The sequence below is a fragment of the Salvelinus sp. IW2-2015 genome, unplaced genomic scaffold (genome assembly GCF_002910315.2).
Source record: "Salvelinus sp. IW2-2015 unplaced genomic scaffold, ASM291031v2 Un_scaffold1995, whole genome shotgun sequence".
Classification (NCBI taxonomy): Eukaryota; Metazoa; Chordata; class Actinopteri; order Salmoniformes; family Salmonidae; genus Salvelinus; species Salvelinus sp. IW2-2015.
In genome coordinates, this window is record NW_019943345.1 from 33,378 (window position 1) to 52,130 (window position 18,753).

General features: G+C 42.3%; 1 protein-coding gene across 1 annotated transcript in view; it reads left to right on the forward strand.

The window, feature by feature from the left end:
• LOC139024899 (syntaxin-binding protein 4-like) overlaps positions 1 to 18,753 on the forward strand; it is a 54,275-nt gene that overhangs the window by 19,430 nt on the left and 16,092 nt on the right. Inside the window, 3 exon segments of the mRNA XM_070439881.1 lie at positions 5,606 to 5,730; positions 6,454 to 6,543; positions 6,673 to 6,738. Of these exon segments, the coding sequence (XP_070295982.1) occupies positions 5,606 to 5,730; positions 6,454 to 6,543; positions 6,673 to 6,738 (281 nt within the window).

Below are 18,753 nucleotides of genomic sequence, written 5' to 3' on the forward strand. Positions count from 1 at the left end.
TTATAATGAGATGATTCGCTAGCGGACGGAGCCTGGAGAGCACCATTTGCGTGTGAATAGCCTACATCAAGAGCCTATATAGGCCTACCAATGGAACATTTTTGTAGGACATTACATTTACTGTGAGATCAATTGCATTTCTATCTATCAACAATATCATATTTAGAGTGAGCAATCTAGCTAGTGTGTTTTGAGTTCTAACTTTCACAGGTGGTAGGCCGAAATTATGTGGCAAATAGGCGAGGCCCTAGGCCAATATGCACAAACATGTAGGCAAATTCATCTCTAAAGGGCCAAAATTATATCTGATCATTCTGGATCCTATATTGACATGTTGCACATCAAAATATCCATCATGCATTCCCTGAACATGTTAGATGATAGCTAACTTCTTTCAGTGGTCGGTGCCCTTTAAGATCAGGGAGAATGATTTATTTTATTTTATGTATGAGCATGGCCTTGTTTCTATTACATTCAGATGACATTCACCCAGCTCAAGTTTTCCCTGCACCCATCATGAGGTTTCTACAACCTAGCCTATGAATGAAAGTTTACAATAGAATAGAGTTTAAAAAAAAATACTGTATTAACATCCAATGAGATTAAAGCATTGACTTTAGTGATCTTGTTCTCTGTAACCAATCTTTCTTTCCGTCTACTTTCTAAAAACTCTATTCTATTCACTGCACACCACACTGACTACACCCACTTGCTCTCCAATGATTAATCATTGGTCCAACAGTTGCAAACGTTTCTATTGGACAAATTCAGGCATGTTTATCCCTGTTTCATTCTGTTTTCTTCCGTTTAAGAAACAGTCTACGTCGGTTGTCAGGTCATAGTCAACATATCTACTAGAACTAACGTGTTAATAAACACGCTACAATCATACAGTACGGTGTACAGTCAGAAAGCAGTTTAGCAGTTACACTGGAGGCCCCAGTGACAAATTAATCAAACAAAAGCTTACCTTGACTTGGAAGAGTTCCAGTGATGGATAGCCATAGCCAGTTAGTTGTTTTTCACAACAATTGCATCCCTCTCTGTTTGAGCTGGTTGTTTGAGTAGACTAAACTAGCTAACTGCTAAATACAACCAAATATAGCTATCTCTCTCTTGCTTCTCCTTAATTTTGAAAGAAACTGTTCAACTATTGTCCTTCTCTCTTTGAGTCAACTACTCACCACATTTTATGCAGTGCTAACTAGCTGTAGCTTATGCTTTCAGTACTAGATTCATTCTCTGATCCTTTGATTGGGATCGGGACATCCTCTGGAAGTTGTCATAATTACTGGAAGTTGTCATAATTACATAATTACTAGCTGTCCTCCGGCTACACCATGGTGCTACCCATTAGAGTACTGCTGAGGCTACGGTAGTCCTTCATTGCAAAACAGTGTGTTTTAATCAATTATTTGGTGACATGAATATACACTGCTCAAAAAAATAAAGGGAACACTTAAACAACACAATGTAACTCCAAGTCAATCACACTGTCCACTGTCCACTTAGGAAGKAACACTGATTGAAAATAAATTTCACATGCTGTTGTGCAAATGGAATAGACAAAAGGTGGAAATTATAGGCAATTAGCAAGACACCCCCAATAAAGGAGTGGTTCTGCAGGTGGTGACCACAGACCACTTCTCAGATCCTATGCTTCCTGGCTGATGTTTTGGTCACTTTTGAATGCTGGCAGTGCTTTCACTCTAGTGGTAGCATGAGACGGAGTCTACAACCCACACAAGTGGCCTCAAGGTAGTGCAGCTCATCCAGGTGGCACATCAATGCGAGCTGTGGCAAGAAGGTTTGCTGTGTCTGTCAGCGTAGTGTCCAGAGCATGGAGGTGCTACCAGGAGACAGGCCAGTACATCAGGAGACGTGGAGGAGGCCGTAGGAGGGCAACAACCCAGCAGCAGGACCGCTACCTCCGCCTTTGTGCAAGGAGGAGCAGGTGGAGCACTGCCAGAGCCCTGCAAAATGACCTCCAGCAGGCCACAAATGTGCATGTGTCTGCTCAAACGTCAGAAACAGACTCCATGGTATGAGGGCCCGACGTCCACAGGTGGGGGTTGTGCTTACAGCCCAACACCGTGCAGGACGTTTGGCATTTGCCAGAGAACACCAAGATTGGCAAATTCGCTACTGGCGCCCTGTGCTCTTCACAGATGAAAGCAGTACACTGAGCACATGAGCACATGTGACAGACGTGACAGAGTCTGGAGACGCCGTGGAGAACGTTCTGCTGCCTGCAACATCTCCAGCATGACGTTTGGCGGTGGGTCAGTCATGGTGTGGGGTGGCATTTCTTTGGGGGGCCGCACAGCCCTCCATGTGCTCGCCAGAGGTAGCCTGACTGCCATTAGGTACCGAGATGAGATCTCAGACCCCTTGTGAGACCATATGCTGGTGCGGTTGGCCCTGGGTTCCTCCTAATGCAAGACAATGCTAGACCTCATGTGGCTGGAGTGTGTCAGCAGTTCCTGCAAGAGGAAGGCATGATGCTATGGACTGGCCCGCCCGTTCCCCAGACCTGAATCCAATTGAGCACATCTGGGACATCATGTCTCGCTCCATCCGCCAACGCCACGTTGCACCACAGACTGTCCAGGAGTTGGCGGATGCTTTAGTCCAGGTCTGGGAGGAGATCCCTCAGGAGACCATCCGCCACCTCATCAGGAGCATGCCCAGGCGTTGTAGGGAGGTCATACAGGCACGTGGAGGCCACACACACTACTGAGCCTCATTTTGACTTGTTTTAAGGACATTACATCAAAGTTGGATCAGCCTGTAGTGTGGTTTTCCACTTTAATTTTGAGTGTGACTCCAAATCCAGACCTCCATGGTTGATAAATTTGATTTCCATTGATCATTTTTGTGTGATTTTGTGTCAGCACATTCAACTATGAAAGAAAAAAGTATTTAATAAGAATATTTCATTCATTCAGATCTAGGATGTGTTATTTTAGTGTTCCCTTTATTTTTTTGAGCAGTGTATTTAGTATGGTTTTATCTAAAAATATATATATTTTTATGTTTAACTTTTTATTGATATGAAATTCATGGTCCTTCCTCCTCTGCGGAGCCTCACGGACTTCTTTCATCAAATCAAATCAAATGTATTATATAGCCCTTCTTACATCAGCTGATATCTCAAAGTGTTGTACAGAAACCAGACTAAAACCCAAACAGCAGCAATGCAGGTGTAGAAGCACGGTGGCTAGGAAAAACTCCCTAGAAAGGCCAAAACCTAGGAAGAAACCTAGAGAGGAACAGGCTATGAGGGGTGGCCAGTCCTCTTCTGGCTGTGCCGGTGGAGATTATAACAGAACATGGCTAAGATGTTCAAATGTTCATAAATGACCAGCATGGTCAAATAATAATAATCACAGTAGTTTCGAGGGTGCAACAGGTCAGCACCTCAGGAGTAAATGTCAGTTGGCTTTTCATAGCCGATCATTGAGAGTATCTCTACCGCTCCTGCTGTCTCTAGAGAGTTGAAAACAGCAGGTCTGGGACAGTAGCACGTCCGGTGAACAGGTCAGGGTTCCATAGCCGCAGGCAGAACAGTTGAAAGCAGCAACACGCCAGGTGGACTGGGGACAGCAAGGAGTCATCATGCCAGGTAGTCCTGAGGCATGGTCCTAGGGCTCAGGTCCTCCGAGAGAGAGAAAGAAAGAGAGAATTATAGAAAGCATACTTAAATTCCCACAGGACACCGGATAAGACAGGAGAAGTACTCCAGATATAACAGACTGACCCTAGCCCCCCGACACGTAAACTACTGCAGCATGAATACTGGAGGCTGAGACATGTCTTACTTAGTACAGGAAAAATTCAGTCGAGAGCCATTCACTTAGCTACCTTGCTCCTAAGTATAGCCATTTGATACCTGATTCACTGAATGAGGGAATTATCTTTATTAGATTTTTTGTTGTAGGCTAATGTTCTATTYTTATATTATAAACTGGTTGGTTCAAGCCCTGAAAGCTGATTGGCTGACAGCCGAGGTATATTTGACCGTATACAACGGGTATGACAAAATATGTATTTTTACTATTATTATGTTGGTAACCAGTTTATAATAGCAATAAGGCATTTTGGGGGGTTGTGATATATGGCCAATGTACCACAGCTAAGGGCTGTGTCCTAGCACTCCACATTGAACAGCCCTTAGCCGTGGTATATTGGCCATTTACCACACCCCCCTCATGCATTATTGCTTAAGCATAATACCTCCAGGAGAGCTACTGGATGTGCAGGCTTTTGTTCCAGCCCTACTCAAACACCAGATTCTACAAATCAACTGCTCAACAGGACCTTGTTAAGCTGACTCAGGTGTGTTTGAGCAAAAGCCTGCACACCCAGTGGACTAYCTCTCCAGATGGAGAGTTGACCACATGCGTTTTATACAGTAACAGTGCTGTATATTATTGACTTCAAGGCATATTTTCACAGTGGTAATGTGATGGTATTGAGTATCATTATACTAAGCTMGTGTTGGTATCGAAGACACAATTTTGAACACTCAGAGTTTGTTATCTACTGTAGCTAATGATTAGCCCATTGCGGTAGCCTAAACAAATGCAGATGTCAAACCCCATGKWTCAGCCATCTATAGCCTAGCCACTATGCTACTACATCCATTAGGCGACTGGAGTTAGAAGATGGCGCCGGAGGGGATGGCAGCCATCTTATCGGCTCTTAACCAACKATGCTATTTTTTTTTTCCTTRGCGTTGTACGTAAGAACATAATGTTGCTGKTWCCATCTCTTATGACCAATAAGAGCTTCTGGATATTAGAACTGCGATTACTCACCTCAGATTAGACAAAGAGTTTTTCTTCAATGAGTCGGCCGGGAGGAAGATACTTCAGACACCCGACCAGGCCCAGATCCCCGACATTCGCTGGAGAAGGAAACAGATTTGGCGGGAAAAGATCAGGGTGCCTTGTGAGGATCAGGCGACGAGTGTATAATCTGCCTTTGCCTTCCGTCATGCTAGCTAACGTTCAATCGCTGGAAAATAAATGGGACGAACTGAAAGCACGTACAGTGGGGAGAACAAGTATTTGATACACTGCCGATTTTGCAGGTTTTCCTACTTACAAAGCATGTAGAGGTCTGTAAGTTTTATCATAGGTACACTTCAACTGTGAGAGACGGACTCTAAAACAAAAATCCAGAAAATCACATTGTATGATTTTTAAGTAATTKATTTGCATTTTATTGCAATCAATTGAATTTACAACAGGTGGACTCCAATCAAGTTGTAGAAACATTTCAAGGATGATCAATCAATGGAAACAGGATGCACCGGAGCTCAATTTCAAGTCTCATAACAAATGGTCTGAATACTTTTTAAAATAAGTTATTTATCTTTTTATTTTAAATAAATTTGCAAAAATTCCTAAAAACCTGTTTTTGCTTTGTCATTATGGGGTATTGTGTGTAGATTTAATGAGGAAAACATTTATTTAATCGATTTTAGAATAAGGCTGTAATGTAACAAAATGTGGAAAAAGTCAAGGGGTCTGAATACTTTCCGAATGGACTGTATTTATAGATTGTGATTATAAAACACACGTTGTCTCTCTGTGTACAGACTTTGAGACGCTGACGCGGGAGCTGTTCAAGCTACAGTTTGAGGAGTCAGAGGTGGGAGGTCAGAGGTTAAAGTTTGTGTCAGAAGACCTCTCCAGCCTCCTAGAGTCACCCACCAATACACAGGTAGGATATATTAATTCTGTACACTCCAGCCWCAATGGGTTTCCTGTGTAAATACATCAAATCTAATGTACTGTAGTTGTTTACGTGCACGTCAGACTGTGAAATTTGATATAGGTATGATGATMTTGAAAATAATTTGCAGATCTATGTCTTACAGTTGMWGGATCTTACTTTGACCCAAATTGCTACAGCAGGAAAATAKAATAACAGGATTGTGAARTATTATGTGYACATTTTTGTAGGCGTTGATACATTTTACATAAGGGAAAATCAAGTCAGAAATTTCAAAGTGGAAATTACGAACTTCAGAAGCCTTTTTAAACCTCAAATACACTACTACACGTTTTAAATGTCCTGCATTGCATTACATTTCTCGGCATTTCTCCTGCAACAGGGTGATCAAATTAAGATCTTACATCTGTATGCTAAAACAAAGGGGCGTTTTCCCGGACACATGTTAAACCTGGTCCTGGACTAAAAAGCAAGCTCAATTGAGGACCTCCATTATTAAAAGTGCTTTGTAGTCTAGGACTAWACTTAATCTGTGTCTGGGAATCAGCCCCAAAGAGTGTTTGTCTATTTTACGTTAATGTTTGCTGTAGTAAACTTGACATGCAGTGGTTATGAATGTTGCCCTGTTGATGCTCTGCTTGAAGGTGTAATATGTGTAGTATAGTAGTGTGTTGTATATGCATTAAAGCTGTCCGTCTTTCTATCTATCAGACTTCACTGTCRGACTCTGATGACCTAGAGGAGATGGAGAGACTGAGGAAAGACCACATCGAGGCTCTGAGAGAGATCAAGAAACTACAGGTACATATTACCGGAGTTCGAGAAATCAAACATTAGTCGGTCAGAAAACAGAAACGTGAATACATGAGCATATACAGTATATAGACAATTTATGATTTTTTGTTGTTGCCGTGTCTCTACGTTCTCCAGGAGCAGTTGGCAGAGTCCGAGAGACTTCAACTGCAGATGCAGGGAGAGCTGAACAAGGTCAAACAGGTGTGTTAGTATAGTTTATCTGACCTGAAGCTTACTGGAAGTTCTATGTACTTTAAGCACACTTAAAGTACATASAGTACAAGTGGAAAAAGTTTTGACACATCTACACATTCCAGGGTTTTTCTTTATTTGTACTATTTTCTACATTGTAGAATAATAGAGAAGACATCAACACTATGAAATAACACGTATGGGATCATGTAGTAACCAAGTCGGGAAGTGGCAGCATACGAGCACTATATCTTCAAAATGTATCTTTAGATCCCAGCTRATATTGAGCAAGCAAGGGTCTTTTCTTGGTCTTAGCCTATGGAATTCATACAATAATACAAGAACAGGATTGTCTTGTGGATGGCTGTGTCTTGCCTACTACTTACTAAAAAGCCATACTGTGTACTAATCGTACTACATACTATTTAGAACATATTGTTTAGTTAAACTGCATTTCAATAAGCAACAAATATAAACGTACTAGCTCAACCATACTAACAATGAGTCGTGTAATGCGCAATTGTGTTGATCCCAGCATTCGTTCATTTTGGTAAAGCGAGTCTCCTTATCTGATTATAAGCTGTTGTCAAACACACATGGGTCTGGAAAGAAGATTCCCCTTCTCTATAGTGTGCAGCGAATTCTARTCGATGAAAAGCCAAAATGACTACGCATTTAAAGCTTTTAACTACAATTTGGAAATTTCACATATACAACGTTCTATTTTCACATACCACAAAAAAAAGCCTACTATTTAGAGCACAATAAGTAGTATTCGGACACCGCCGATCAACTGATCAGCCCATGAGTATCCAATACTACATACACCAAACCACATGAGCATCCCATACTGAAACAAACAGACCCCTCATTATAAACTCCTTGAACCACATCACTAAGWGGTTAATCAACCTTAGTGCAACTAGAGCAGTCACGGTCCCTTCGAAGCATGCCATCATCCCTAAGCATCCTCTCAGAGAACGCTTCCKAAATTACACACTATTCCGGGTTATAGTGCACTACTTTGACCAGGGCTCTGTTCAAAAGTAGTGCACACAGTATCATTTCGGAAGCGTACTCTGAGCTTGTTGAGAGCACTGGGTTTAGCACATCCTGTAGTAGCATCGCCGCAGCACCGTGTGTAGGCGGGAGAAACAGACGGAACAGTGTAACAAACTCACTGTTTGAAGTGCGAGACTCCAGGGAACACAGAAGAGGGTGGACCCTAAGTAAAATAAATAAATAGACCCTCTCTGTATTGTGAGTCATAGACACAGCACACTTGGCCTCACCTCCACTCCTCTACGGGTCGGTCTCCCACACACTCTGGATGCGTCCCAAATGGTACCTTGTTCCCTATGATGGACAACTTTTGACCAGAGTAGTGCACTATATAGGGAATAGGGTGCCATTTGAGATGCATATTCTGATACAWGTGTTGCATAAAGAGCACAGATCAATATCCACATTTATCCACAGGAAATATTAATATGCCCAACAGGAACCGGGATGGTAACATCTTTATTTCTTTCTTTCATATCTTCCTTCTTTACTGCATGTTTGTCACGACAACGATTGCATGCAATGCCTTCATAAAGTATTCACACTGCTTGACTTTTCCAAAATGTTGTTGTGGGATTAAAATGGATTTAATTGTCTTTTTTTTGTGTGAAAGATCTACAGAAAATACTCTGTCAAAGTGGAAAAAATAAATACAATAATTAATACACTAATATATCTTGATTAGATAAGTATTCAACCTCCTGAGTCAATACATGTTAGAATCACCTTTGGCAGTGATTACAATTGTGAGTCTTTCTGGGTAAGTCTCTAAGAGCTTTACACACCTGGATTGTACAATATTTGCACATTATTATTTTTTTAATTCTTCAAGCTCTGTCAAGTTGGTTGTTGATCATTGCTAGACAGCCATTTTCAAGTATTGCCATTAGATTTTCAAGCAGATTTAAGTCAAAACTGTAACTCGGCCACTCAGGAACATTCAATGTCGTCTAGGTAAGCAACTCCTGCTGYAAGGTGGAAAGCAGACTGAACCAGGTTTTCCTCTAGGATGTTGCTTGTGATTAGCTCTATTCCATTTATTTAAAAAAATCTCCCTAGTCCTTGCCAATGACAAGCATACCCATAACAGAATGCAACCAACACCATGCTTGAAAATATGAAAAGTGGTAATCCGTGATGTGTTGGATTTGCCCCAAACATAACGCTTTATATTCAGGACYTAAAGTAAAAAAAATTGCTGTTTTAGTGCCTTATTGCAAATAGGATGTATGTTTTGGAATATTTTTATTATGTACATGCTTTCTTTTTATTCTCATTTAGGTTAGTATTATGCAGTAACTACAATGTTGTAGATCAATCCTACATTTTCTCCGATCTTAGCCATTAAACTCTGTAACTGTTTTAAAGTCACCATTTACCTCATGGTGAAATCCCTGAACCGTTTCCTTCTTCTCTGGCAACTCAGTTAGTTATGACGCCTGTATCTTCGTTGTGACTGGGTGTATTGTTACARCATCCAAAGTGTAATTAAGAACGTCACCATGCTCAAAGGGATATTCAATGTCTGCTTTTTTATTTTTACCCATCTACCAATAGGTACCATTCTTTGTGAGGCATTGGAAAACCTCCCTGGTCTGTGGTTGAATCTGTTTTTGAAATTCCTGTTAAACACTATTAGTCCATGCAACTTATTATGTGACTTGTTTAGCAGACTTTTACTCTGCTTATTTAGGCTTGCCATAACAAAGGGGTTTACTTGTTGACTCAAAACATTTCAGCATTTCATTTTTTTATTAATTAGTTAAAAATTCTAAAAACATCATTCCACTCTGACATTATGTGGTGTGAATGCCAGTGACACAAAATCTCAATTGAATCCATTTTAAATTCAGGCTGTAAAACAACAACGTGGAAAAAGTCAAGGGGTGTGAATACTTTCCTGAAGGCACTTTATGTAGTCACTGCCTGGTTGTCAGGTTATGCTCTACTGTAATAAACACACATCACAGTACATAACATCCAATACATACAATCATACATACATACATAATACATACATACATCATACATACATACATACAGACAATGCACGTACACACAAACACATACCCACAAACACATGCGCACATGCATATACACACACACATACACACATACACACATACATACATACACATACATACATACATACATACATACATACATACATACATACATACATACACATACAGACAATGCACGTACACACAAACACAAACACATACACACAAACACATGCACACACACACAAACAGGTTTAGCTGTGTGCGAGTAACTCTAAACTCCTAAGGACTACGACTACTGCATATGCAATAACCTGAATGGCTGAGAAGCTTCGTCTGTGTATTCAGCAGTGTGTGTTATTTAACCTTCTACGTACACTACACTGGGTTGGTATGGAAATCACTTGGTTATGGCACCCTATTCCCTGTATAGTCAAAAGAAATTGTCACATGCTTTGCAAACAACAGGTGTAGACTAACAGTGAAAAACTTTCTTACGGGCCCTTTCCAACAATGCAGAGAGAGAAAAAAGATACATAATTGAAAAATAATAACATGAGGAATAAATACACCAAGCGTAACAATAACTTGGCTGTATACATGCGGTCCCAGTACCGAGTCGATGTGCAGGGGCACGAGGCATTTAAAAAAATATATATATATACAGTACCAGTCAAAAGTTTGGACACACCTGTTCAAGGGTTTTTCTTAATTTTGTACTATTTTTTAAATTTTAGAATAATAGTGAAGACATCAAAACTATGTAATAACACATATGGAATTATGTAGTAACCAAAAAAGTGTTAAACAAATCAAAATATATTTTATATTTGAGATTCTTCAAAGTAGCCACCCTTTGCCTTGATGACAGCTTTGCACACTCTTGGCATTCTCTCAACCAGCTTCATGAGGAGTGCTTTTCCAATAGTCTTGAAGGAGTTCCCACATATACTGAGCACTTGTTGGCTGCTTTTCCTTCACTCTGCGGTCCAACTCATCCCAAACCATCTCAATTGGGTTGAGACCAGGTCATCTGATGCAGCACTCCACCCCTCTCCTAATAAACAGTAACAGCAACATATGTGATCAATCAAAAAAGGTCAATGCAGGGGCGGCAGGTAGCCTAGTGGTTAGAGCGCTGGACTTGTAACCGAAAGGTTCGCAATATCAAATCCCCGAGCTGACAAGGTAACAATCTGTCYTTCTGCTCCTGAACAAGGCAGTTAACCCACTGTTCCCCGGTAGGCCGTCATTGAAAATAAGAATTTGTTCTTAACTGACTTGCCTAGGTAAATAAAAGTTAAATATATTTTTTTAAATGCAGATACTCTGGGTAGCTATTGGTTAACTATTTAAATAACTAATTAGCAGTCTTAGAAGCTATTCAGTGTCCTGTTGGTTCCAGATATGGTTCATCGGTACCGCTTGCCATGCGGTAGCAGAGAGAACAGTTTATGACTTAGGTGGCTGCTTTCTCTGACACCGCCTGGTATAGAGGTCCTGGATGGCAGGGAGCTCGGCCCCAGTGGGTGATGTACTGGGCCGTACGCACTACCCTTTGTAGCGCATTGCGGTTAGATGCCAAGCAGTTGCCATACCAGGTAGTGATGCAGCCAGTCAAGATGCTCTCAATGGTGCAGCTGTAGAACTTTTTGAGGATCTTAGGGCCTGTGACAAATCTTTTCAGTCTCCTGAGGGAGAAGAGGTGTTGTCGTGCCCTCTTCACGACTGTGTTGGTGTGTGCGGACCATGATAATTCCTTAGTGWTGTTGACACAGAGGAACTTGAAGCTCTCGACATGCTCCACTACAGCCCTGTCGATGTGGATGCGGGCGTGCTCGGCCCTTCGTTTCCTGTAGTCCGCAATCGGCTCCTTTGTCTTGCTGACGTTGAGGGAGAGGTTGTTGACTTGGCACCACAATGCCAGGTCTCTGACCTCCTCCCTTTAGGATGTCTCATCATTGTCGGTGATCAGGCCTACCACCGTTGTGTCGTCTGCAAACTTAATGATGGTGTTGGAGTCGTGTGCGGCAACGCAGTCGTGGGTGAACAGGGAGTACAGSATGGGCCCTCGTGTTGAGGGTCACCGTGGCGGATGTGTTGTTGCCTACCCTCACCACCTGGGGGTGTCCTTCATACTGGACACAGAGACATAAAAATGGTATCCCCAAGTTTATCTGACTCTGGGGAAGTAGATAACGGGCCTCATTGCCAAAATAACAAATTATCTTCAGGTTTTCTGATTATCTTGCATCAGTCATGTTCTCTTTCTAGATTATATTTGGCTGCATCCCAAGTGGCACCCTATTCTCTTTATATTGCACTACTTTTCACCAGGGCCCATCCAAATGGCACCCTATTCAAAAAGTAGTGAACTACATAGGGTCAAAAGTAGTGCACTATATAGGGAATAGGGTGCTATTTGGGATGCTCCCTTGAAGAGCTCTCTATAGTGATCTCCTGCAGACTCAGCAGCAGTGGTGTAAAGTACTTAAGTAAAAATAGTTTAAAGTACTAATTAAGTCGTTTTGGGGGTCTATCTGTACTATTTATCATTTTGACAACTTGTAATTTCACTTCACTACATTCCTAAAGAAAACAATGTACTTTTTACTTCATACATTTTCCCTGACACCCAAAAGTGCTCCTTACATTTTGAATGCTTAGCAGGACCGGAAAATGGTCCAATTCACGCACTTAAGAGAACATCCCTGGTCAGACCAACTGCCTCTGATCTGGCTTACTCACTAAACACACTGTCACGTTCCTGACCTGTTTTCCTTTGTCTTGTATTTATTTTAGTTGGTCAGGGCGTGAGTTGGGTGGGTTTGTCTATGGTTGATTTTCTATGTTGGGATTTTTGTGTTCGGCCTGGTATGATTCTCAATCAGAGGCAGCTGTCAATCGTTGTCCCTGATTGAGAATCATACATAGGCAGCCTGGGTTTCACGTGTGTTTTGTGGGTGTTTGTTTCCGTGTTTGTGTTTTTCACCACACGGTACTGTATAGGTTTCTGCACTTCGTTTATTTGTTTTGTAATTCAGTGTTCAGTTTRGTTATATTAAATCATTATGAACACTAACSACTCCGCGTATTGGTCCGATCCTTCTCGCCTCTCCTCGTCCGAGGAGGAGGAATATGACGACTACCGTTACACACACATGCTTTGTTTGTAAATGTTGCCCCAGGATATCCGTAAGAAAATGGTGCTGTATGGGTTGCTTAATACAATGAATTTGAAACTATTTATACTTTTAGTTTTGATACTTAAGTATAACTAAATTCTTTTAGACTTTTACTTAAATAGTATTTTCCTGGGTGACTTTCACTTTTACTTGAGACATTTTCTGTTATAAGGTATCTTTACTTTTCTCCAGTATGAGAATTGGGTACTTTTTCCACTACTGCTCAGCAGCATTACATAACTAAACCCCTGCTGTCACCCCAGCCTGGCCTCAAAGAGTCCAAGTAACATGGTCAATTTAAATCTGTGACACTCAAACAGGAGGGAGGTTGGTCGGGGAGGATGGGTGGACGTATAACAACCCAAGGTTGCGTGTTCGAATCGCATCACAGACAATTTTAGCTAGTTAGTAGCAAGTTTGCAACTAGTTGCTACTTTTTAGCTGCTTTGCAACTACTTAGCATGTCAGCTAACCCTTCGCCTAATCTTAACCCTAACTTTTCCCAGCTAGCACATTTGGTTCCTTGGAAGTTGTGGGAACATATGTTTTTGGTTTCCCATTGGTTCTGGGAACGAAGACATACGTTTCCTGACTGGTGAAAACTGTTTTAAACGTTCTGAGAATGGAAGTAACATTTTCACCTGTTCTGGGAACTTACATTTTTAGGTTTCATGGAGCGTCTGAGAACGTTTTACTATGGATCCCTGAACGTTTTCTTAATGCTTTGAGAATATGACTTTAAATAGAACCATGACAAACCTGCAGAAAACGTTATGCTAAAGTTCTGAAATTCCCACCTAAGAAACATGTGGTTCTCGGAACATTATGTGCTAGCTGGGTGTCCTGCACCATTCCCAGAACGTTGTGGGAAGGTTGTATGCAAAATAACCATAAGACAACAACACACTCACCAAGATCCCCCCCCATAAAGATGTGCTGGCTGGGTAACCCGTACCCTAACCTTAACCCCTAATCCTATCATACTAAAGGGAGGGAGAAAGATTTAAGTTTACTATGTTACGTCTACCCCTGAGTCCAGGTTGGTCACCCCAGACAGCACACAGAAAACATTACACAAGCGGATAAATAAAATACATTATTTACAAGAAAAATTTATGAAATATGCATACAGAGTGGTAGTATTGAATTGAGCCAGGGAAAAGTCCTGCTGTTTCTATTTTGTGAAGGGTTATATTGCCAACTGGTATGACTTGATTAGGGTTCTTTTGTAGAGCTGAGGGGGGAAGGGGAGATGAAGATGGCGAGATGAAGAAATGGGAAACATTACAATTTGTCATTAGTGTCCAAGGTCACCAAGATTAGTATTTGACATGGACATTGGGGCACACACACTCATACATGGACTCATACACATGCACATACTTCTCTTGCTTTCTCCTTCCCCTGTCTCTCCCTCTCTCCCTCTCTCCCTCTCTCCCTCTCTACCTCTCTACCTCTCTCCCTCTCTACTCTCTCCCTTCTCCTTTCTCGTCTTCTAATCTCCCTCTACCATCTACGTCTCCCCTCTCTACCTCTCTCCCTCTCTCTCTCTCCTCTCTACCTCTCTTCTCTACGTCTCTACCTCTCTACCTCTCTACCTCTCTACGTCTCCCTCCTCTCTACCCTCTCTAACGTCTCTCCCTCTCTACTCTCACGTCTCTCCTCTCTCTACTCCTCTCTCTACGTTCTCTCCCTCTCTCTTACCTCTCTCTCTCTACTCTCTCCTCTCTACCCTCTCTGGCGTCTCTACCCTCCTCTCTCCTCTCTCCTCTCTACTCCTCTCTATCCCTCTGCGTCTCTCCTCTCTATCTCCTCTCTCTCCTCTCTCCCTCCTCACCTCTCTCCCTCTTACCTCTCTACGTCTCTACCTCTTACCCTCTTCTCTCTTCTCTACCTCTCTCCTCTCTACCTCTCTGCGTCTCTACCTCTCTACGTCTCTACCTTTTTCTACCTCTCTACGTTCTACGTCTCTACCCTCTCTGCGTCTCTACCTCTCTCCCTCTCTACGTCTCTATGTCTCTACTCTCTACGTCTTTCTCCTCTCTCTCGTCTCTCCCTCTTCTCTCATAGTTCTACTCTACTAGTCTCTCCCTCTCTACTCTCTATGTCTCTACTCTCTACGTCTCTCCCTCTCTCCTCTCTACCTCTCTATGTCCTCTATCTTCTCTAAATTCAATTCAAGGGGCTTTATATGGCATGGAACATATGTTAACATTGCCAAAGCAAGTGAGTAGATAATATACAAAGTGAAAAAACATAAATGAACAGTAAACATACATCACAGAAGTTCCAAAAGAATAAATCCATTACAAAATTCATATTATGTATATATACAGTGTTGTAATGATGTGCAAATGGTTAAAGTACAAAAGGGAAAATAAATAAGAATAAATATTGGTTGTATTTACAATGGTTTGTTCTTCACTGGTTGACCTTTTCTTGTGGCAACAAGTCACAAATCTTGCTGCTGTGATGGCCACACTGTGATATTTCACCCAGTAGATATGGGAGTTTATCAAATACGGTTTGTTTTTTGAATTCTTTGTGGATCTGTGTAATCTGAGGGAAATATGTGTCTCTAGTATGGTCATACATTTGGCAGGAGGTTAGGAAGTGCAGCTCAGTTTCCACCTCATTTTGTGGGGTGTGTGCATATGCCTTCTCTTGAGAGCCAGGTCTGCCTACAGCAGCCTTTCTCAATAGCAAGGCTATTCTCACTGAGTCTGTACATAGTCAAAGCTTTCCTTAAGTTTGGGTCAGTCACAGTGGCCAGGTATTCTGCCACTGTGTACTCTCTGTTTAGGGCAAAATAGCATTCTAGTTTGCTCTGTTTTTTTGTTAATTCTTTCCAATGTGTCAAGTATTATCTTTTGTTTTCTCATGATTTGGTTGGGTTTAATTGTGTTGCTGTCTCTGTGGGGTGTGTTTGTGTTTGTGAACAGAGCCCAGGACCAGCTTGCTTAGAGGATTCATCTCCAGGTTCATCTCTCTGTAGGTGATGGCTTTGTTATGGAAGGTTTGGGAATCACTTCCTTTTAGGTGGTTGTAGAACTGAAGGGCTCTTTTCTGGATTTTGATAATTAGCGGGTATCGGCCTAATTCTGCTCTGCATGCATTATTTGGTGTTTTACGTTGTACACGGAGGATATTTTTTCAGAATTCTACATGCAGAGTCTCAATTTGGTGTTTTGTCCCATTTTGTGAATTCTTGGTCGTTGAGGGACCCAGACCTCACAACCATAAAGGGCAATGGGTTCTATAAAAGATTCAAGTATTTTTAGCCAGATTCTAATTGGTATGTCAAATTTGATGTTTCTTTTGATGGCATTGAAGCCCCTTCTTGCCTTGTCTCTCAGATCGTTCACAACTTTGTGGAAGTTACCTGTGGCGCTGATGTTTAGGCAAATGTATGTATAGTTTTTTGTGTGCTCTAGGGCAACGGTGTCTAGATGGAATTTGTATTTGTGGTCCTGACGACTGGACCTTTTTTGGAAACACCATTATTTTTGTCTTACTGATATTTACTGTCAAGGACCAGGTCTGACAGAATCTGTGCAGAAGATCTAGGTGCTGCTGTAGGCTTGTTGAGATAGAGAGATAATCAGCAAACAGTAGACATTTGACTTCAGATTCTAGAAGGGTGAGGCCGGGTGCTGCAGACTGTTCTAGTGCGTCATAGGAGTACAATCTGTGTGTTGTGTGTGTGTGTGTGTAGTGTGTGTGGTGTGTGTGTGTGTGTTGTTGTTGTGTGGTGTGTGTGTTGTGTGTGTGTGTGTGTGTGTGTGTGTGTGTGTGTGGTGTGTGGTGTGGGGTGAGATCCCTGGCTTGGGGTTCTTTATTTGTCTGTTCTGCTGTGGTGTCGAGACTTTTGTCGGGAGCTGAGGTGGGCTGTTCTGCTGGCTTCTCTGCGGGGTGGCCACCTCTCTAGTGTGTTGTTTCTGTCACACGCCATCCCCCTCAACCTCTCCTCCAGCAGTCTGATCCTCTCCTCTAGTGCTCTGTTCTTCTCCTGCTCTTGCTTTTTATATGTTGAAGTTGTCTCAACACAGTCCAGAGTGCAGATATGTTCTCTCCACCTCCAGCTCTCTGGGTCTGGTTAAGGGGGTGTTGTTGTGCTGGGACTGTTGTTGGGTCTGTGTGACTGGAGTGTAATCACCTGTGTGTTCAGCTCCACCTGTCTTACCTCCAGCTGGGTAAATGTATTTTCTATTTCAATGAGGGAGTAGTACTCTGTGCTGGAGGTTGACCTTGCCTGCTTGGCGTTGCTCGTTCTGTGGGGTTGTATAATGAAGAGGTCTGGTCTGACCGCTCGGGGTGGGGTATCTTTCTAAAGGGAGAGCTTCTCCGTTGGTAATTCTTGATTAGGTGAAAGTCCAGCTGAAACTGTTTGGGGTTACCCTGTACAAATACTGTTCCAGTCTTATAGAGATTTTATATTAGCTGACTCAGAGTCCTCGTTGTCTGGTCATCTGAGTTTCCACCCCCTCGTTAACCCCCTCTCTTAACAGTGCTAATATAGCCACTGTGCCATGCCAGGGGATGGTCCTGGTTAATATAGGCACTGTGCCTGCCAGGGGGATGGTCTGGTTAATATAGCACTGTGCATGCCAGGGGAGTGGTGGTCTGGTTAATATAAGCACTGTGCCATGCCAGGGGATGGTCTGGTTAATATAGCACTGTGCCATGCCAGGGGATGGTCTGGTTAATATAAGCACTGTGCCATGCCAGGGATGGTCTGGGTTAATATAGCACTGTGCCATCCAGGGGATTGGTCTGGTTAATATAGCACTGTGCCATGCCAGGGGATGGTCTGGTTAATATAGCACTGTCCATGCCAGGGGATGGTCCTGGTTAATATAGCACTGTGCCATGCCAGGGGATGGTTCTGGTTAATAAGCACTGTGCATGCAGGGGAGTGGTTCTGGCTTTAATTAGCACTGTGATGCCAGGATGGCTGTAATAGCGTGGCATGCGGGATGTCTGTTAATATAGCACTGTGCATGCCAGGGGATGCAAGCTGGTTCTAATATAGCACTGTGTCATGCCAGGGGATGGTCCTGGTTAATATAGCACTGTGCCATGCCAGGGGATGGTCTGGTTAATATAGCACTGTGCATGCCAGGGGATGGTCCTGGTTAATATAGCACTGTGCATGCCAGGGGATGGTCTGGTTAATATAGCACTGTGCCATGCAGGGGATTGGTCTGTGTGGAAGGAGAGGTTGCTGATGTTCCCATTTTTGTGATAGTCAGAGCCAAAAAGTGTCTCTTGATTTTTCCATAAGAAAGCTTCATTTTGTGATCTTTTCTTTCCTTATCGTTCTTTACATACACAGAGTACTGTATTTTAATTAACCTCTGAACAGCGGGAGGCAGCTTCTAAGGCCTCTCCATTTGGTTGGGAGTAGACTGTTCGACTCTCCTGACATTGTTGGGCTAAATGGCTTTGCAGCTCTCACTTGACACGTCAGTGCTAATTGATGTTGTATCAAGCTTGGCAGCCTTAAATTATCATTCAGTCATTATAAAGTAAATTTAATGTATTTTTCTTCTTGGCTTTTGGAAATAAAATATAGCTTCAGACTAAACATTACTCATTCAGTTCCAGGTTGGATGTGTGTTTTCAGGTCTTCTGGTTCGCAATTTTCCAGGAGCTGTCTTGCTAAGTATGATTCGGCGACTGGAGCGCTCGAAGCGTGGGATCGTAATATATATGAATCTTAAGGTTGGGTTGGGTAGTTGTAAGCACGGTCTTGGCTAGGAGTGAATGGTGCC